The sequence below is a fragment of the Lepidochelys kempii genome, chromosome 7 (assembly GCF_965140265.1).
Source record: "Lepidochelys kempii isolate rLepKem1 chromosome 7, rLepKem1.hap2, whole genome shotgun sequence".
In the NCBI taxonomy this organism is placed as follows: domain Eukaryota; kingdom Metazoa; phylum Chordata; order Testudines; family Cheloniidae; genus Lepidochelys; species Lepidochelys kempii.
In genome coordinates this window covers 59,357,126-59,379,186 of record NC_133262.1, presented here as the reverse complement: position 1 = coordinate 59,379,186, position 22,061 = coordinate 59,357,126, and the positions used below count along the sequence as shown (strand labels likewise).

Here is a 22,061-nt window from a genome sequence, read left to right as displayed (position 1 = left end):
ACACACCTTGCACAGAGATTTAGATACACACACACATACATTCCAGCACATTACACACACTTACTCCAACATAGAGAAAAACCCTACACTTTGCCCCCCACCCCTCTATAACTATAGTGCCAATTTCATCTGTTGTGAGGATGAGACTGTGACCTAACTCCTGGCCCTGGGTAATGACAGCAGCAAAATTCCTTCACTGCTCCCCACTGCACTCACAGGGGGCAAGCAATTTTCTGCAGCCCTCCAAAGGATGCAGCTACTCCCCGCTTGTGCGGGACTCTACTTGCATCAGAGGAAAAGGGAAGCGGGTGCAGCAAAAACGACCCCCACTGACCCGCCTCTCCCCCCTCTCTTGCTAAGGGGAAAGTGGCCACTGCATTGAGCCTGCTCTCGCCTCCTTGCATTCAGACTCAGTCTCCGCAAGCAGCTCAGAGGGGTGCGTGAGCATTCAGGCTGGCCTATACCCACCTCCTCCTCTGTGCACCCAAGGGGGGCAGGTGACAGTGATGGCACACAAGACATCTTATCCTTAGGCAGTGCAGGAAATATGGCTTTCAGATCAGGTGCCAGCACACAGCAAATGCCTGCCAGCCTGGGGCTAGGTGGAGTTGGCACGAGCAGCTTGCAGACAGTGTTACTCAGCTGCAGTGAGTGCAGCTAAATGCTCTACGAGTGTAACGTCACTGACTTCAGCGGTGTCACACACCAGCAGAGAATTTGCAGCTGTGTGTAAAGTGAGGCTGTGTAGTTGAAAATGTTACAAAGGTTTCTCTTTGATTGTGCCACAGCAACAAAACCTTGTAATGTTATAAAACACTCAGTGCTCTCCAGAGCCACTGCAACCCCGCGCTGGAGCAAATCAATCTCCTAGCTGCCAAGGCATCGCCATGACATCTCTCTGCAATACGGTAGGTAAGCCAGTTCCACTTGCGTGGTTAGAGCGCAAACAGCTCATGAGGCAGCCGCGTACTAAGTGAGCACAGGACAGCTAATGTCACCCCCTACTGCTTTTTTTAATACTCTGTCAGTTTGGCAATGTAGTGACTGCTGCTGGAGGAAAACGTCTGGCATTTCTGATGGCTTCCCGTGGAGTTACACGGAGGAGAGCGAGAGCCTGAAGCCTCCGAATGAGATTAGGACCAGGCATGGAAAACATGTTTCACATTTTCATCCCCTTCTCCTTCTGCTGGGGGTGGGGAATGTTTAATTATGGTGCCTTGTTTTACATGGTACCTACAGCTCAAATGGGATGGGGAGGCAGCGCATTGGAGAGACAGAGCATGACTGCTGTTTGTTGGGAAAGTGCCACAAAAAGCTATACAAAAAAATAAAAGCTCTCTCTCTCTCTGTTAGAGCTGGCCAGCAAATGGAAAATCCCTTCCCACAGAAAATTCTGCTGTTTTGAACATTTTTACACCCCGAATGAGGATGAAAAGTCAAAACTGATTTCTTGCAGGGGAAGGGATTTCCAGAAAAGTTCAGTTTCAGAAGAACCAAACTGGAAGGCTGTCATCAACTTCACTTTCTCCCAGGTGGGCAGCCGGGGAGCCATAGTTTCAACTGTCTTGGTGGAAAACTTCCCTGGGGAGCCTTTTTTCAGTAAAACTGAAATGCTCCCCAGGGAAGTTTTGAAGGTGTGAAAAGGATGTTTTCCATCAGAAAATCATTCCAGCGGCAAATTCCCAGCCAACTCTAATCTAAATCCATATAGAGCCTCCAAAGTGGAACATTTTAATCACAGAGAATGTAAAATCATATTTTTCACGAGTGGCTTTCACTGTTAGATGGACGCAAACTGCTGGGCTTCCCACACTGAAGGGCCAAACGCCAGGAAAGGACCCACTGGAAAGAAGCATGTATAGGGCAAAGTGGCAGAAAATAAGGCCATAGCTACTAAACGTGTATGGGTCTCTCAGAACTCCCTGGAAAATGGCTAATCCCTATCTCTTTCCCACACCAAGAACTAGCCCTTCTCTTAGGGTTTGACAGTGGCTATCATGGGAATCATCTGATGGGGAGAAGTGAGGGTCTCTGACTGTGGCGGAGGGTAGGTTGGGGCTACTGGAAGGAGCCAATTCTGCCTCATCTGCCCCTTGCTGGGACTCCTTATGTCCTCCTTATGACAGGCTGGGTCCTGTCCTCTCCCCAATCCTAGGAGGCATCATGGGGAAGGGCAGCATGGTAAGAGTGGGATCCAGGAGGCACCAGCACTGATGTGGCTAGGTGTGGGACACAGTCAGGGTGGGGACAGGGAGGCTGTGTGCACGCTCAGAGAGTAGGAGTCTGCTCCAGCACACCTGGGGGAGGGGGAAGGGCGGGGAGGGCTGGCTGAGGGCATTAAAGGCATCTCCTCTTGGAGCAACAGAGAAGAAAAGTGACAGCCATTTGACCATCATTTCAAACAGCAGTTATGGCAGCAACAAAGTGTTGCCTGTACAGAACTGGCATGTCCCAAGGCAGCCGGGAAGCGAGTCAAGTGCAGGGCACTGCACTGGGGACTGGGAAAGGTTTCTGGCAGGGCGGAATTGGGGCGGAATCTTAGGAAGCTTGAATGTAGTATGTCTGGAGCGAATGCTGACCCATCCTATCTCCCAGCTGTCGGAAACCTTCCCTGACCCCCTAGACATGGGCCACTAATCTCCTTGCTGAAGGTATGGGAATAGATTTCCAGCAGTGCCACCAAAAACTACAGTCAGTTTTTATTGCCCCTAGTGGTTAAATTTAATGTGATATTTGCTCTTCCAGGGCCTTGAAGTACAAGGGGAAAGTCAAATAAATAACCCACCAGGGTAAGTGCTGATTTTGATTAATATTATTATCTGTATTGTGGTAGCCCCTAGGAACCCCAATCATAGCCCAGGACCCCTCTGTGCTAGGCACTGTACAGAGACAGAACAAAAAGAACCAAAGACCTTATAACCTCGTGTGCACTTCAGGAACAGGTCTTCATATCTGGACAGTCTAGAGCAAATTGTGGGTACTCCCAGGAATACAGATAAAAGAACAACAACAATGGTGCCATTATAGACTGTTCCCAAGTCCCCTAACACCCACTGTCCATTCCCAGCTCCACCACAAAGTGCCTCCTGCCACAAAAGATCTTCCCGGTTTGTCAGACGGTACCTTTTCCCTCTCAGCAAACTCCTGCAGGATAATTTGTCTTTCCACACACAGTTCCAAGAAGTCTTCTGAGTGGAAACTTTCATGTAGGGCAGGGAAGAATGTCAGCTGGCTACAATCCATTCCCCTCTCATCCATCTCCCTTTCTGCTCCATTTAGCATCAGCTCTTCTACATCAATATGAAGGAGATCACAGTTTTAGTGGCAGCCGAATGCCACGAACAGCAACATTAGACTTTCACCCAATCTGTTCTGTCTTGGGAAATGGCATTATTTATTTGCCAAACCCCACTCCCCACAATGGTTAAACTAGGCAAGAGAGAAGTGAAATCTGTTAATTGCTAGGAAAGGACTAACTAGGAACTGGCCCCAGCATTCAACCATAACTCAAACTGAGCTCCGATAATAGTTGAAGATTGGAAAATACTGAAAAAAACATGTTTATTTCCATGTTTGTACTAGCTCTGGCCGATACCAGAAGTACTTAAAAAAAATCAAACAAGAGGCTGCTCAGATGAAACTAGGAAGAACTGGTAATTGTAATATCCTGGGGACACTCACGGAGCCCAGCACATGCTGCAACAGAACATTGGGAGTTCACGTAGTGCTGTGCAGACACTCATGCAGTGCAGACATGATCTGTGTGTATGTTGCATCCCTTTCCCCTACCTTTCATCTGCCTTCTCTATTTAGACTGTAAGCCCCTCAGGGTAGTGACTACTTAGTACTCTGTACAGTGCCTAGCACAAAGGGGCCCCGTTCTCTGTTGGTACCTAGGCCCTACCATAATAAACATACTTAATAATAACAGTTTCACCAACCTACCCTAAAGGTTTGCCCCAGTGCAGCGACATGGGAAGCTGAAATGCATCAAACCAAAAATTTTTACACCCCAAAAACGGCCTTTCTTCCTAAAACAAAATTTTCAGTGACTTTTCCACACTATTTCATTTTTCGCAAAAAAATTTATCCAAACATCTCCTGTATTGACTGAAAAACCAAAACTTAGGGCTAGAAAAATTTGGAAAAAATGTCGACAGTTTAGAAACAAATGAAAAAAAGGGCTCCATTTTGAATCTAGGGAAAAAGAAATAACTTTGAAAAGTCAAAAAAAAAAAATGGGATTTTTACCCCCATTTTTTCTCCAGCTCTTTGAAAGTCACAATCTCCTATTATCATTCCCTAAGCCAATTAGTGCCCTGTTCATTTCCTTTCAAACGATATCTTAAAGGGGTGTCTCATGGCACGCAGCAGAGGATGGAGAAGTAGTGGGTGCAAAAGAGAAGGTGCTGCTGTAGAAGGTAAACATTCAGCAAACAACAGTTAATCTGCTGAACACACACCCCTTAAAGGCAAGTGCTTTCCAGTCCTCTCTGTGAGGTGCCTAAATCTTTGATTTTAGAGTCGGTTTCTGGCTTCTTCTTTCTCCCACTGGCCACAAGATAGTAATGAAATCAGCATCTGGTTAAGTGCTATGTGTAATGATACCTTCAATTTTACCCTAAAAAATTCAGATCACTTTAGACAGCAGTAGACTAGACTTGCCACCATATTATAATCCCCGTGACAAATTTAGACCTGGAGTCACATCTGCTTACTTCAGCTCAAAGTTTGGACCTATGAGCTCATTTTCTTCTATGAATCAGTTTAAATGTTACCTTGATTTTCTCCGTGAATTGGGGTAGCTTGGTGAACCTGGAAAGAAAACAGCCATCACTAGAATGGAATACGCAGGCTGGCAATATACCCCAACACCAAGCTATGGCACAGATTGCAGACTCAGAGCTGAGCTGCAAAGAATGCCTCTGAGGGGATCCCAAATGACCAAAACAACATAAAAATGAACATTCATGCGCTACAATCAAAGAGGAAAAGCCCACACTCTTCTTAAAATCAGGACCTCATTGCTGACTCCTGAACAGTGCCAATGCCAGGACAAAGTCATATTCTACTCTATGGAAGGGCTGCAGAATTGGAGCTCCATTTGTAAATCACAAAGACAGGAGAAGCGAATATTCTGAAATACTCAGGCTAAGTCCTTCTGCTTCTTGCGGATAGGAGCTGGATCTCAAATCCTACAGTGATGGGCAGTGACATAAGACTAGATAAGATAGTTGGACACCTGACTCAGACTGCTCTAATTCCACAAGCAAGATTCATTTAACCACTGTCCAGGTCCAGCAGGATGGTCAGTCTGATGCACTGAAGTCTGCGGTGGCAGAGTAACCTTCTCTACATTGGACTTCAGGAAACAAAATGCCACCAGGAGGGCATGCTATAATTCTGGGATACTGCAGACAGAAAGAAAACCTGTCTAATTGCAAGATCTCACTAGGCAGGAGTGTGCATACCATTCCATATAGTGCCTACCAGTCATTCCACCACTACTAAACATGTAGCAGCCTCGCGTAAGCCCCTCAAAAATGGTTAATCTCAATGGGTTTCTGTAGAGAGGCGGAGTGGCCTCTCTCCAAATTTGAGAGCGAGGGACCACTACACTCCCCCTGGTAGGTGGAGCCAAACCTGCCCTGCCCCCCTTACCCGAAGTATGTTGGGGGTGTGGGGGGAGAACGACAGGAAATATAAAAGAAGGGCCCTGCAACTCAGTTGAGCGGGAGTCAGGAAAGGAGAAGGACTCCTCCACTTTGCTGCAGCACCTAGGAGCTGAATCTGTGCTCTGCAGCACCTGCCCCCAGAGGAGGCTGACCTTGAAGAGGAGTTGCCGGGACTGCCATCCGCTGTGTACCCAGAGGATCCAGAGGACTGGGAGATTAGAGAGGTACCAAACCCTAGGGAGGTAGGGAGTAGCCCTGGGGCAGCCAACGACTGTCCGGCTAAATTGCTGGCTGACTGACCCTAGGTCAGCGTGTTGCGGCTGGATCCTCACTGACCTCTCTGCCACTCAGGCCCACTGACAGCAATTCCGGGCCTCGGGGCAGAACAGTCAATGGGCCCCCTAGAAAGGGATGGCTGAGGTTTACGACACTACTTTTTATCCTATTGCTAACACCTTAGAACCCAATATACATAAGTTGTGGCGATGCTTGATGTAGTTAACTTTTTTTTTCCAGTTACAGCACCAGTATTAAACAAATTGTGAGCCTAAATATAAGATGTAGAATTTGTTATTTTGAATTATATATTTAAATTAAATAAATACATTATGGAATGAAATTGGAGAGAGTCCAGCAGAGGGCAACGAAAATGATTAGGGGGCCGGGGCACATGACTTAAGAGGAGAGGCTGAGGGAACTGGGCTTATTTAGTCTGCAGAAGAGAAGAAAGAGGGGGGATTTGATAGCAGCCTTCAATTACCTGGTATGAAATTAATTCTTTATAGTATATGAAGGATCACATACAGTACATATGCTATGGAAAAGGAAGTTGAAATAAAACATACAACACAAATTTTCATTGCTATGAAAAATATTGGACTTTATCTGATCTTGAGAGGAAAAGTCATTTGTATGCATGTGCTGAATGTGGGGCTTTGTATCTTTGGACAGAGAGCAATCTTATTTATAGTGATTTACTGAACTGCCTGAAATCATCATAGCCAAAGATGCCTTCCCGAATATTGCTAAATATTTTTTTAAGATACAAATATGTGAAGCAACAATGGCATTCACTGCATTGTGTGGGTCTGTGTGTCAGTGTGCGGTGCTGCGCCGGCTGGTGCCCAGTGAGCTGCTGCCGGCTGCACTGCTGGGCACGCTCTTCTGACACGGCTAGGGCTTTCACATGCCCACCTGGCTGCCTTTACTGCTGCTGGTACCACCCTGTGCACGCTTAGGAGCCCAGCGGCCTGCCCAGACAATTTAAAAGGGCCCGGGGCGCCCAGCCACCACTACCACAGCAGTGGCCAGGGGGCCCTGGGCCCTTTTAAATCACCCAGGCCCCTGGGCTGGGACGCAGTGGAGTCAGGCGGGCTGGCGTCCTCCTCCTCCTGCCATCCCACCCCTTGGGTGGCAGCATCCCCACCCTAGGCCAGGAGGCCTGTGTAAGTCTACAGCCTGTCATGCTGGGACACTAGACTGTTTGGGTGCTCACCCCTACCTGAGCCCTTAGACTGTGTGTTAGCTGGCTGCCTTAAGCCTACACGCTGAGGCTAAAGCCTGCTCCCTCCTGGGCCCCGTGCCAAAGGGCAAGAGCCCGAACTCTTAATTGCTTTCCACCCCAGCCAAGAGGCTGCGGGATAAAGACTGCTCACTGCCTTGCCCTGCCTCACCCAAGGGGACGAGAGAGCTAGACTGTTCCTGCTGGTTTACCCCTGCTAGCAGGCTACCAAACTATAGACTGCGTGCGGCTCGACCCCGGCAGTGAGGCCCAAGCTCAAAAGTTATTGCCTAATACAGAGAGGTGGAGTGGCCTCCCTCCCCACTTGAGAGCAAGGGACTGCTGCAGTTTCCAACCTTGAGGACCATGACCCAGTGAGTCAAGACAATGGGATTAGGAAAGGAGGACTAGTTGGGCGGAGAGGATTAAAAAGCTACATGCATAGAGTGTTATTTGTGGGTTATTCCAGGGGGAAAGGAAGAAAGAGAATTTGCACATCACATCCAAAAGCTTGTTACCTCGCTTCTCATTCGCATCACTGCCCCATGGGCCCTCTCGAACCGAATCCTCTTCCGCATCCGTTCAGGCCCTTCGTACCCATCGAGACCCCACCGTGGGGCTGACAACCCCGATACGGCTCCCCATGGGCCCCCTCTGGTGAACAGCTGCTCCTCCAGTGTGGCCCAATCTTTTGCCGCTTTGCTGTAACCACACTGCAGCATCTGTAGGAAAGGATCACTCGCATCACTCCGTCACGCTCCACTTTCCCAGACCACCCGCAGCTGTTCTATCTCTGCAATCTCAATGGATCTAATGACCCCGATGAGTTGGGATTGGGATGGAACCCTCCATGGAAACCCCAGACACGGCAGGAAGGAGTGTTGCCAATCCAGCAGGTAGTGACCCTCACTGAACTCTACATGATCAAGTCTAAATACTGGAACTCTTGGAACCACATGGAACCATTTACATTTCACTGAATAGCAATACTCAACCAGATATATTTAACCCAACATTACACAAAGTCACCAAGTAAAATAGGAAACACAAAACTATTTTGCAATAAAATATTAAATAACATGAAATAACAGATATTGACATTGTCTGAGATGAACATCAAAGTTTATGCACCTGTGCTTGTCCTGCTCAGTGTGCATCTCCAGTGACAGCAAATGTTGATATTCACCAAAACACAGGCAGTATCCATACCTTTACAAACATTCTGAATGTCTCATCAGAAATAGCTGGAAATCTCTCCATTGTGGCCATGAATTGAAGTATACCCAGGTTGGGTTTTGTTTTATATGACCGTTCTGAAGGGGAGATGAGATTAGAATTCCAGGGCACTGAGCTCTGATGAGCCAATCAGGAAGCAAAGAGTTGCATGTGGGATTTAACTGTTTGTAAGGCTGAGTTCCATGAAAACTATTATTGACAGCTGAAGAGCCAATCAGGAAACACGGCCAAATTCTCACTCACACTTGCACCGATGTAAATCTGGACTAGTCTTTAAATTACTCCAGTGGAAATGAGGACAGACCTGGGGATGTGCAATCTGATTGGTGACTGATGCTACTCCACAGTACTGTTACTCACACAGGAGGTAAATATAAAATTACTGACTCATCACATGACTGTTTTCAGCCAGTTATGAGCCAGAATTTTTCACCACGCACTCTGCAGGCTGTATATACAGTAGGGACAACATCTCACCTCTGACACAACATTGCATTGACTGGGCAGTCTGAGAAGTTAAAAAATGTCATCTTCACAATAGAAACAAACGATGAGATCTTCAATCCCTTACCTGTACATGATCTTTGTACAAAGATGCGTACAGCTCCTGCCCACTCCTTCTGTACTTTTCCATACATGACACAAAGCCCTGGAGGAAACACCAGAAGACATTGCAACGCTCAGTAACAGGCACTGCATGCACAGGTTTGGTGGTGGGTCAGAAGCAGAGTTAAGCAACCGTTGGTCACTTGGGATTTTATGAGTGTAGACCAGGTGGGTTTGGGGAACTCTCCTGAAAGCAGAATGATGGGGTGATGACAGGAGTTCTTCTGTTTACAGCCCATGAGAGCAGAGCAATGAAAGGAACACTGAGTGAGCCCAATATATCCATGAACTCAACACATGTGTTGGCCCTGGAATTATTTAGAAGGAGAAAGAAAGTAGAGCAAATAAGGCAATATGTATACACAAACCAGTATTCAGGCTTCCTTTGTTTAAATGAATGAGATAACAGCACAGGAATAGTGCAAGATTAGAAATATTTTTTCTATTCCTGCAGCACCGAGAAACCCCAGCTGAGGTTAAGGCCCCAACGTGCTAGGCGCTGTACATCCACCCAATAACAGAGAGTTCCTGACCCAAACAGTTTACAGTCTAAATAGATGGGACAGACAAGGGAAGGATTATTATCCCCACTTTACAGATGGCCAATTGAGAGTTTAAGGACAATAGCCGGAAAAGTGCCTAAGTGATTTAGGAGGCTCCATCTATTATCAAAAGTGATTTAGGCAAGCAGGAGCCCAGGTCTCATTGATAGTCAATAGGACTCAGACTCTTAAATCACTTCTGAATATGGGACTTGGACTCCTAAGTCACTTAGGTGCTTTTGAAAATTTAACTCTAGTGGTGTGTCTACACAGCCTTGGAAAGTAGGAGTCAGGCTCTGACCCCCCTCTCCCTCCAGCAGGGTCTTCGGAGGTGGGTCCTGAGTACTCCCTGGCCTGAGTCATCTGATCAGTGTGTGGATGGAAATGGGGCTCAGGCTCAAACCTGAGTTAGAGCAGTGTAGACATATCCTAAGTGACTTTCCCGAGGTCGCACAGGAAGTGTGTGGCAGAACTGGGAATGGAACCACAGCTACTGCGTCTCACTCCTGCACTACACCCAAAAGGCCAGCCTCCCTTGCCCCAGGCAGGAGGGTTTGGACTTGTCCCACACAACAATTAATCTAACACCACCTCTCTATTTCATTGACATTTTTATCTGAATGCGTCTCTCAAACTCACCAGCTCTGTGCTAGTCCAAGGAAAGTATAGCCGGAAGGTCAGGAAATATGGGTTGCGTTCACAACTCAGCCAATAGCTTGCTATGTGATCTTGAGCCTGTGCCTATGCACCTGCCTGTGCCTCTGTTTCCCCATCTTTGAAATGGGGACAAGAATCCGGACCTCGCAGGGAGTTGTGAGGCTAAATTCATTAATGTTAGTGAAGTGTTACGAGAGTCTCAGCGGTAGGGGGTTAAAGAAACATACTGGGCCAGATTCTGGGCTCACTTGCACCCGTGTAAATCATAGATCCATAGATTTTGAGGCCAAAAGAGACCATGTGATCATCTGTGTAACACGGGCCACAGAATTTCATCCAGCATTTCCTGTTTGAGTTAAAACTTCACTTTTAGGGAGATCTCCAATCAGGAGTGACACCACCCAATGCCATGCAATTAGGCAGGAGGAAAACTGGTGTCATGTGAGAGCAGAATCAGGCCTAAAGTATTCATCATTATTATTAGAACCCCTCAAACTTTTGCATTAAACTCAAAGCAATCCAAACTTTCCGCTTTGAAATGCCAGGTTTACCCTTTTGGCTGCTTCTGAATATCTGCATCCCAGAAGGGCTGTGACGTGAAAATGCTGTTTCCATGATATTTCTAGCCTGCTGAGAAGCATGTGGGGTCTCATGAGGGAGCAGGCTGAGGAGAGGGAGCAGTGAGGAATTGATGGGTGCTGCAGAGTTACCCGCCCGTTCCTGCTAGAGGGCCGAGCTAAGTACTGTGACTTGTGAGTTCGCTCCTTTTCCCACTCAAACACTAATCATGTAGGCAAATGCCCCTACGTGGCCTCAGGCAAGGTAACTCTTGAGGGCGGGTGTAGTCCTCCCCATCCCTACACCTGCGTGTGCACACACACACACACACACACACACACACACACACACACAAAAGATTCTCTTGAGGGAGACATAAAACCTTTGCTTGAAAACGGTCCTGGCCGCCCCCTGCTCTAACTACTAGACGCTGCCATCTGCCTTTTGCAGCTAGATGCTCACTTGCTTTAACACCTTCCATGCTGCAAGCTCTTTGGGGCAGGGACTGTCTTTTCGTTTTGTGTTTGTACCATGCCGGGCACCACGATGTCCTGGTCCGTGACTGGGACTCCTAGGTGCTACCACAGTACAAATCCTAAATAATATAAGGGTACCTGCGTACACAACAGGTGCCCCAATGTGGCAGTTGCACGCACACAGAATAGACACGCTGTTACTTGTAGATGGTATTTAAGCAGATGAAGAACTTTTTCCCCTCTTAGCAATTAGAGACAGCAACTTGTAGCCAGGAGATGGCTAGACAAGGGGTTTGCTGAACATCAGCGAAGTTGCAGGGAGTTTCACAGACAGTGATGTCTTTGACAGATTGCTGAGGCTGGCTGGGACAAACACTGCACAAAGACCTCAGAAGTGCAGCGCAAGGTGAGGAGAGTACTCAAATGTATTGAGCACAGGAGAATACGATCCTCGGGCAAACTGGAAGAGAAGAGGGAAATACCCTGCTGCCAGGAAGGCACTGAATGCACAGCCCGTACAGGTGATGCTAAGGAGTGTTCCTTTCAGCCATCTCCTACAAATAAACCCCTGACTGCAGAAAGCCTGACTATCACGCAAAGACCTCCATCCCACCAGAACCCACACACAGTACTCTTCCAAGGGTTAGGGAGGTCAGATTGCACTGAGCTGAGTGTACTAATCCCAGCCCTTCTCAACCAAAAGCCATGAATCAGATGGGTAACTTTTAAATGCATAAACTCCGTGCCACTTGGGCAGCGATTCCTCAAAGCAAACTGCCTAGCTGCTGCTGGCGCTGTGCTATAATTGAGTTAACACACAAGGTCTATGTGGTGCTGGCAGAGAACCAGCTCCGTCCCCCTGCCGCGAAGTCCCATTTAGTGGTGTTTCCCTGCAGGAAGCTCCTGTTTTACACTGATGGAAGCCATTACATTTTGTTTGTGTGAAGCATCATTAAACCTGTAATCACAGTTGCGGCCTCACAAAACTAGTCCATAAATTCATATAAAACTCCCATAAAGACTGACCTAGACAGCAATCACTTTCCCATGCTGCCAAGATGGGCCCAGGGCAAAAGGGGAGCTCAGGTTCCAGCATTACAGAACTATGGCAAAAACCACACAGATCAGACAAGAACCTCCTTTATGTGCCTGCAACGGTCAGAGACCCCCCAGAGTTCTAAAAGGCCAGGCCAGGTCAGTGATCCAGCGGCAGCCATATCAAAGCAGTCCATGTTCGGCATTTCAGTGATGCTCCATTGCCCTCAGAGCTCTGATCCAGGACTCCCACAGACTTCCCTAGGCTCTGGATGAGGTTCCAGCCCCACAGGCTTTAGGTATGCTTTGGAGCTGGCAGGGCTTAGGTGTCTTTAGAGCTGACTCCGAGGGAAGAAGGGTTCCTCTAGCAACCATTTGTGGTCAGCTGGGGACTGGTATTGAAGCTGTATCCAACCATCCTCAACCAGAACCACCTATCCTGGAGCAAACCCCAGAGGATTACCACCACAAGACAAGCATGTGTTCACAAAATTAGAAGAATGGTAAAAAAAATCTAGGAGGTTAATGGGAGAGAAAAATTAATGCGTGAGAGATGTACCCAGCAAAAGAGAGGGCAATTCCTAGGCACTGCGATAATATAAATAATAATATTAAACAGATATCTAGATATCTGATTACCATTTCTCCAATACTCTGACCAAAACCCATGCATCTGACCATGTTTTAAGAATATTAATAACTATACCAGGCTTGCTGTTGTCTGCTTTGAGTAAAGACAGAATGATTTTCCAGTTTAAAAAAATCCCCAGAAACAATGTGTCCTGAACAAGATAAGGAGGTTTATCTTTTAACATAGCACCTTGCCTAGTGGATAAACACAATGGTGCTGTTGCAGCATATCTGGCTAAAACTAGAAGTGATAAATTTGTTTTTGTCATTGTTAATATTGCATTGTCAGTATGTGGATGATAATAGTTTAAGATAGGGGCTGTCACATGCATGAGTTGATACAGGACTCACTGGGTCAAAGTCTCTAACCTGTGTTATGCAGGAGGTCAGACTAGATGATCATGGCAGTCCCTTATACCCTTAACATGAAGGAATACATCACCCTGCTACACGTCCCACTTAGGGCTTCTCTACGTCAACATTTAGTTCATGGCAAACTGGGATGTGAATCTACCCTGCACTAGTGCACTTTGTTCTAGTCCTCTTTGCAACAGGACTAGATCAAGGCACGTTAACAAACTGTTAACGCATATCAGCAGAGTCCACCTGGATAGTCAGTGCGTGGCAGGCAAATGCAGGGGAGATTCCCACCACAGCTTACTGAAAACTAAATATTCATATTGACAAGCCGTTAGATGACTTCTTCTTGTCACTTACATTACAAGTAGATTCAGGTTATTTTGCTGCTCACAAGTCCCCTGCCAATTTTTGTGGTTTTACAGTACAATTGGGTTTACAATTATATTTTCCTATTTTAAAAAAAAGTGTTTCCCTTCCCCCTTTTGTTATGCAAAAGGCCCATGCAAACAAGGGGAAAGTGACTAGTGCTGGGGAAAGTGACTAACGCTGGGGAAAAGAGAAACAGACAGCACAAAGAACTGGCAAATGTACAACATAAGCAAACTGAAAGAACAGAGACCCATTTCTCCTAATCTCTGTCAGTGAGAGGAATCGGAGGTACTACTTGTAATAATTGCTCAGCGAGAAGTGTGACTATTAAGTTATCAATATCCTGCGGTACTGAGCTCTAGAAAGTTTTATATCTAATTTTTTACATGACTTTTAAACAGCACCACAGTCCACAAAAATTCATTCTTGCCATAACAAGCTCCCACTGCATGATACAGACGCTGCATGGGTGACACACAGCTCTCTCCTAAAGAAACGTGATGTAATCGCAGCTCTGCACTTTGGTGCTTTCTTTAGAGGAATTATAGGCCCATAATACAATGATCCCTCTCACACACAGTACACTCCAAAGCCAGTAGCTCAGGAGAGGGGGGTTACAACCTAGGAGCAGTGCCAAATTGAGAGCCCAAGTGGCTAAGATCCTCTGTCTGGGCTAATTCTGAATGGTGTTGAGTGCTCTGGCCCTGATCCAGCAATGCACACCTTTGCAGATGAGCAGTCCCATTGAAGTTAATGAGACTACTCATGCTTATAGTGAGACATGTGATTATGTGCTTTGCTGAATCAGGGCCTCCAACTGCTGATATGTGTCTGCAACTTTAATTCTTTTGGGGGGGGGGGGTAGGGGAATTTATAAAGCAGCTTTCAAGCCCACAGCACTTACATACATACAGCAAAAATAATACCTACCTCTTACATAGTGCTTTTCATCAGTGCATCTCAAAGCACTTTACAACAGAGGTCACCTCCATTTAACAGATGGGGAAACTGAGGCACAAGAAGGTGACATGACTTGCCCACAGTCACCCAGCAGGCCAGTGACAGAGACAGGAATAGAATCCATCTCTCTTGAGTCTCAATGCAGTGTTATATCGTTAGGCCCACTTCCCCTCAGGCAGCATAACGATCTCTAGGGTAGAATGTGGCAACAACCAGAACATTTAACAACGGTACTGGAGAGAGCTATTTCAGTCAAAGTTCCAGGAAAACCCTTGCTTTTATGAAAAGTAGGAGGGGAGATTTAATGTAGAAAAAAAAGTAGAGAGGACTTTGGTCATGTGAAAGAGATCTCACGTCTCAACTCATCTACTAAGTAAGCAAAAGAGCTGGTGGAATTTTTGTTTTCCTGTGGAAAATTTCAGCAAAAGAAATGTTAATTTTTGTCAAATTTCAGCAGAAAATGTGGACTTTTCATTTGGTTTCTAGCAACTGCACATCAAAAAATTTCAGCCCAAAACTAAAAAAAGTGTCAAAAACTGCCAAAAACCCAGTTTCCAGTCAAAATGTTTCAGCTTGAGGCATTTTGGTCCCCCTTCCCCCCCCCCCAAAAAAAAATTATGTCAAAACCCCAATTTTCCATCCAAAGGAAAAAAGTTTCAGCAGAAGATTTTCAGCCAGCTTTAGTAAACAGCTGTTAAGATAAAGTTAAACTAGCCACCGTTGGAACTGATTTGCCCACCCATAACTCGGGAGGGGAGACCAAGGCAGCTTTAACTTGAGAAAGACAAGGTAGGAGAGACAATATCTTTTATTAGACTGACTTTTGTTGGTGAAACTGACAAGCTTTCAATCTCCTGACATCACCTCCCCCACCTTGTCTCTCTCATATCCTGGGATCAACCTGGCTACAACAACACTGCAAACAACAATGGAAGATATTGTATGTAACTTGACCATTGCTATGCCTGATACTATTCTAATAGGGCTGATTTGACAGATGTCACATTTCCTATTGCTGGAAGGATCATTTCTCATTTGGCTTTTCTTTTTTTTTGCACATGAAAGTTTCCCAATCAGACCGTAGATGTCTAAGTAATGCCTAGAGATTTTAAAGAGGACGCGCTTAAATTGGATGGAAAATTCCTGTCCAGTTCTAGGTGAAATGTTTACGTAAATAGTATCGGCACCAGCTGTAGCAGTTTGCACCTGGATGTATGATTTCAATATGGAGGTGTGGATACCACCTCCTATTCCATTCTGTTTGGGTTCACTTACCATCCTGATCACACCACCACCTGAGTGCCTTCCAGAACTGCATGAAGCTACACGCTGGTGATTATTGAACTGATTCTCTCTTCGCTTACATGGGTTTTATCCCTGTGCAACCCTGATGACTTCAAAGGAGTTATTCCTGATTTACACCAGTAGGAAAGAGAGAAGACTCAGGCCCTCTCCATGCTTTATGACGGTTCAGTCACATGTTTTATGTTGGGGAGGAGGAAATGAAGATGATCCTCGCTGTAGACTTCACAGCCCACCAACTCTCTCTCTCCACACCCTGATCTGAATAGCACTTCCTGAGGGAAAGCAACATGGATTTGAGCTGGAGAAATAACGGCAAAGAATATTCCGGCCTTTGTTCAGCAAGATTGAAGAGGTGAGTACAGATTGCATCGCAGGAGAGAATGATTCCAAAGATACAGGCCAAGGGCAGATTTACTGGAAATCATGGAAACTTGGGTGTGACCATGTCAGAATTACTCCCATGATTAACGGGCATTCCTGGAGTATCACTGAAGTTGATGGGACTATGCATATGAGTAAGAAGCATTCCTATGACTATACTGCAGGATCAGGACCGATGTACTGATTGTTTTGATGGGTCAGGAATCAGTGTATGAAAGTATGTAATGCTGTTATACATACAGGAAGAGTTGGTGTCTAGCAATGGATTGGCTTTTAAACGTGTGCACCAACTTATTTTACTGGGGTGTGTTCTGTTGTACTATTTGGACTGGATGGTAGACAGCTTTGTGGGTGGAAAGGCAACAACTGTAGGGAGAGTGACAGCTACAGCTGAGGTAGCATAAGCATTTCCATTCTAGGGCCCCTGATTCAGGAAAGCACTGTAAGTGTGAACTTAGACTCACTCATTTCAATGTTAAGGGCTTTAGTGCTTTCCTGATTTGGTTCCCAACAGGACATTTTCAGGTTTCAGAGTAACAGCCGTGTTAGTCTGTATTCGCAAAAAGAAAAGGAGGACTTGTGGCACCTTAGAGACTAACCAATTTATTAGAGCATAAGCGAGCTGTAGCTCACGAAAGCTTATGCTCTAATAAATTGGTTAGTCTCTAAGGTGCCACAAGTCCTCCTTTTCTCTTTGAGGACATTTTCAGTTATTCATCACCTCAATCTTTTACTTATAGGCTGAAATCCATCACATTTGGTCTCAGTCTGGGAGTTTTGTGTTTTAAAAGTGTGAAGAGAAACTTTTCAGCCATTTCCAGAATGAAATAAGGAAAAATGCACTCCCCTCCCCCGGCCATTATAAAAACTTGGATTTATCTAAACAGCTTTAGCTTGGTTCCTACATCACAGGGATTTCGTCCACTGGTCTGGGAAGCTGTTGTGCTTTTTCAAAGTTAGGAGAGTTTAAAAAGACACGTTGGGCATATGCACTGATTTTTGTAACACATGCAACACGTGCGCTTTCAATGTTCAACAGTCTCTGTGCCTGCTTCAGGGACTATTATCATAATGATCATTTATTACTTGTATTTCCGTAGCCCCTAGAAGCCAGTCATGAACCAAGAACCCCACTATGCTAGCCACTGTACAGACACAGAACAAAAAGTCAGTCCGGACATCAAAAAGTCCTTACAAGTAACAAACATACAAAACCCAGGACTGTACCATGGACAATTCACTTGCAAAAGAAAGGGGCTGAATTCCTCCATGGACAGCTCAACTGGCTCTATCACTCAGTCTAACCCCAGTGAAGGACGAATAGTTTTCCCCATTTTACAGAGAAACCGAGGCACCGAGATTTGCCCCAAAGCAGATAGCAAATCAGTGGTAGCATGAGAAATAGATTGCAGAAGTCCTGATGCCCGGTCCTCTGCTCTAACCAATAAGCCACATTTAAGTCTTGCGATCAGATTTCTTTTCTAGTGACTTGCAGGGACAGAGAAAGCCAGATGGTCAGTTCGTAGCAAAGGGCACATTCTATTATTCATCAGGTTACAAATGTCAAGTTAAAGGAAAGGATGGGTTTTTTTAGCACAAAAAGAGAGTTACTCTTTTTCACTAGCAGACACCCCCGTCACTGAGAGCTGTTGGCACGCTCTTATTAATCACAGCACTGTCATCACTGCATAGATTTGATTGTACGTTACACAGCCAAAACTCATTTAGCTTTTCAACAGACTGTAGCTCCAGAAGCTAAATGCTGCATGTAAGCCTTGTGCCTCGACCCTCTAGGAGGCTAATGCATACTGCCAACTGCTCCTAAGGATCATGGACAGATTCCTGGCATCACCAGTTAGCTGGGGAATAGCAAACTTAATGAGAAAAAGCCCCAAATTTCAATTCACCACATACACAAGGGTGGCTTTGCAGAGTTAAAAACAGAAGTATGGTGTCTGTGTTTGACCTTAGAGAACAGAACTCCAGAGCATACTGCACAGCTAAAAGCAGACAGCATGGAAGCAGCATTGACTTTATAGCAATAAAAAAATTACCTAGGAAATTAACACAGGTAGAAGTAGGCTATCTTCTAGTAGGCAGAGAACAAGCCTGGGGAACGGGACAGCTGGGTTCTCTAGTCCTGGCTCGATAATGACTTCTTGTGCGAATTTGGGCAAGTCGCTCAACCACCTTGTGCCTCAGTTTCTCCATCTTTAAAATGGGGATGATGAAACTGACCTTCCTTGGCGGGGAGCGGGAGGGGGGAGCGAGTCTTTGGCATTGCTAACAATAAATACAACCAAGTCTCCTGCTTTCCCATACTTGTACTTCCCACTAGATCCACCCTTGCTATTAAAAAGAGTAACTTTATATAAAATATTTCATATAAGCAGTGCTGCCAATAGTCACACCACTTTCTATTCAGGCTTTTACGCTGCAACTATCACCATGGTGTGTAAGTGCAAAAAAAATTCACTCTGGAACTTCTGGAGTTTTGCAAATTTAAATTCTCCACCTCACAACTCCATCAGTGAGAATCTGGCAGATTTCCAGCCATTTTCCTAGGGTCATGTCTGCACTGCTGGACCTATTCCCTATCTAGTTTCTGGCCAGCTCACTCATGCAAAATACTTCCCACCGCACATCTGCTTTCACCTCTGCTGAAACTTTGTATCTAGATCTCTAGACACACACATTTGAGTAGTCAGCATTTGCTGTTAAGCTTCTTCCTGCATGGAGAACTCTCCTGATCTCAATAAGGATCTGTTTTTATCTACACAAATATAAATTGTCTAATCTTCACAGCTTTCTGCCATTTGGATGTAAAACTTCACGAGAACATTGGCTCTGAATATTAGACTCAAACCCTGAAGCCCCTCTAAATCTGATCCAGTAATACTCTGTTGCTTAAAAGGAAAATACTTCTGGGAAAAAACCCAGAAAATATCCATTCAAGGAAATACTTTTTCATATGATGTGTGATTAAACTGTGGAACTCACTGCTACAGGATGTCATTGAGGCCAAAAACTTAATAATATTCAAACAGAGATTGATCCCTATATGGAGAACAGGAATGTCCAGAGTTATCATAATTAGTGATGGTAAGATATTAGAATGGATACTAAACTTCCTGCGTGAGGGCTTAAAACTGCTCTCTAATAGAGATCAGGATGTGACAATGTTGGTTGGGGGAGGGGTAGGTTATCTCTCATCTGCTGTTGTAGGGTTCTTGCACCATCCTTGGAAACATTTGGTTCTGGGCACTGTCAGAGACAGGATACTGGGCTAGACAGACCTCAGGCTGATCCTATCTAACCACGCTTATGTGCTTATAAATGGCACCTTCATTACCAATTTCGCATAAAAATAGTTACTTTAAAAGGATATATAGATTCTTTATATTTAAGATAGTATGGTGATTGGTTCCATGCGATGATAGATACATAGACCGACCTCTATTAATTCATAATATGCACAGATCTTATATTATTTCCCTTACATTCCTCATACGAAGGTGATAACTGAGCACAGTGACTTGGATATGTTTGTTTGAGAGGAACTAAAAAGTTTTTTTGTTTAAAGTTTCTTTAATTTTCTCCAGCTTGCCACAGGCCAGTGCAATTTAGCTGTGAGTCAATTATCAAACTAGACAATAATATTATAATGGGAATTGTTCAATATACATCATTAATAGCAAAGTGCCTGCTTTCATTGCAGGGGGAAAAAAGTTATGTTGCTATGAGCAGTTTTAAAATGAATATGAAATTCCACACTTCCCTTGTGCATTTAACGGCATGCTAATTTACATTTTAATTACTTCCTAAGAAATCAAAGCATTTGTTGACAGTAGAACATAATGTCAACTTCACGGTGCACTGTTGGTGGATGCTTAATGAACTTAATTAGATAATTAGTTATGTTAATTATCCTTCTATTACAAAGATAAAGATGTTACACAAATGATGCACTTTGCAAAGAAATTTCATAATTATATGTTTGCTTGTTTTAGTTTGGTTTGAAATAACTGAGAAAAGGCCAAACAGAACAACTGGTAAGAAAAATATTTGCTTTAAAGTGTTTTTGGTTCATCTACCCCCATCTTCAGTTCACACGCTTTGTAGGCTGCTATAATCAACAGGTTCCTTCTGCCTCTAAAATGTTCTGTAGAAATCAGCAGGTTCTCCATTTCAGTTCAAATCCCTTGCTCCCCCCCCTAACAGTATTTATCTCCTTGCTTGAGCACCTATATAGCTTACTGCTCAGAACAGGCATGCTCTCTTTCTGCTGTGGTGTCTCCAACACTGTTCGGGAAGTGGGGTGCAAACATCAACCCTGATTTCCAATCCAGAGAGGAGGAAGGACTGGCTTGTGGTTAAGAAATCCCTGGGATTCAGGATAGCTGGGTTCTGCCACTGTGTAACCCTGGGAAAGCTCCAGGGTCTTTCTGTGCCTCAGTTCCCCATCTGTGCAATGGAACGAACATTCCTCTGCCTAGTGGGGTGTTGTAAGGCTGTGGTGATGGGGGTATGTAGGTACCTAGCCAGAGGAATCAAAGAATATATGTGCCATAGTTACAGCAGTGCAATCTCGCTGAAATCAAGGGGCCCTGTTCTACCCTCAGTCACAACTAGGGTGACCAGATGTCCCGATTTTATAGCGACTGTCCCAATATTCAGGGCTTTTTCTTATATAGGGACCTATTAACCCCCACCCCCGTCCTGATTTTTCACACTTGCTATCTGGTCACCCTAGTCACAACCCTGCCCTGCCTCCACTGCTTGTGGGTTTAATGCAAGTGCTGATTACATTCTGTTGAATGCTAGGATCTAGCAGTCAGATTGAGGGGTGCTGGGTCATTGACCACACAGCCACAAAAGAGGTCTGAGGAGGGGCGGCACACTCTACTGGCTGCTCCCAGCATGCCAGAGACAGGCTCCCCACTGTGCTGCTTCTGCTCCACTTGCTGACGTGACTTCAGTACTAGACACCCCCCAAGAAGCAATACTGTGCCTGGCCCCATACACAAGAGTCCAAGATGAGTGAAGACTCTTTGCACCCTCTGTTCACCTCAAGCTCCCACAATGGCCGAGGCACAATCTGGCCCTCTCTACAGATGCAGTTTGGGTGTGCTACGTCCATCTGCCAGTGCAATTTTGCACCTTCCCGTGGAAGAGACTAAAAAATGACTAAAAAGCTAGTCTGTTTCTGCTCTTGCAGTGTAAGTAGCCCGGGCTCAGCTTAAGCTTTTTATTCTGCAGTTCAGAGTTTAAAAGATTTATTTTTCCCCAGCCCCTCAAGGCATCTGTGCCTTGGAGGGGAAAAAAAGAACATACACACTGAACTAGAAAAAGAATAAGGAACCCATTACAATTGTCTCTGTTAAAGGAGCCAAACAAAATTAATCAGCCAACATTAACCCTAAAATAAAATCTAAATATAACCCTAATACTCCTTCCCCCAACACCAAAATCCTGCGCAAGATGTGCTGAGGGTCAACAGACTGGCTGGCAGATCAGAACCCTGCAGGACCAAGCACGAGAGCCCTCGCGGCAGATAAGCTCTCATCCCACACTCCCCTCTGAGATGGCTCTGAAAGGCAGGAATGGAGCTAGACATGGGAAAATCCTTCCCCCTCTTCCAGCTGACAGATCTCAAAGAATCACATGGCTTGGCACAGCACTCCTGTGGCTCCTGCATGGTTATTCAGGCTTCCAAGTAGGAAAAATGGAGCAATTACCAGACTGTGCTCCTTCTCTCCCTCCTCCCACA

The 22,061-nt window shown here is 45.3% G+C and overlaps 1 protein-coding gene across 10 annotated transcripts in view; it reads right to left on the bottom strand.

Moving 5' to 3' along the window:
• Window positions 1–22,061, bottom strand: part of WDFY4 (WDFY family member 4) — a 247,143-nt gene that overhangs the window by 89,227 nt on the left and 135,855 nt on the right. For all 10 annotated transcript variants that reach the window (XM_073353062.1, XM_073353061.1, XM_073353064.1 and 7 more), the window contains 4 exons: window positions 8,984–9,061; window positions 7,695–7,898; window positions 4,779–4,815; window positions 3,124–3,290 (listed from right to left, as the gene is read on the bottom strand). In XM_073353062.1, the coding sequence (XP_073209163.1) occupies window positions 3,124–3,290; window positions 4,779–4,815; window positions 7,695–7,898; window positions 8,984–9,061 (486 nt within the window). The remainder of the gene's footprint in view (window positions 1–3,123; window positions 3,291–4,778; window positions 4,816–7,694; window positions 7,899–8,983; window positions 9,062–22,061) is intronic.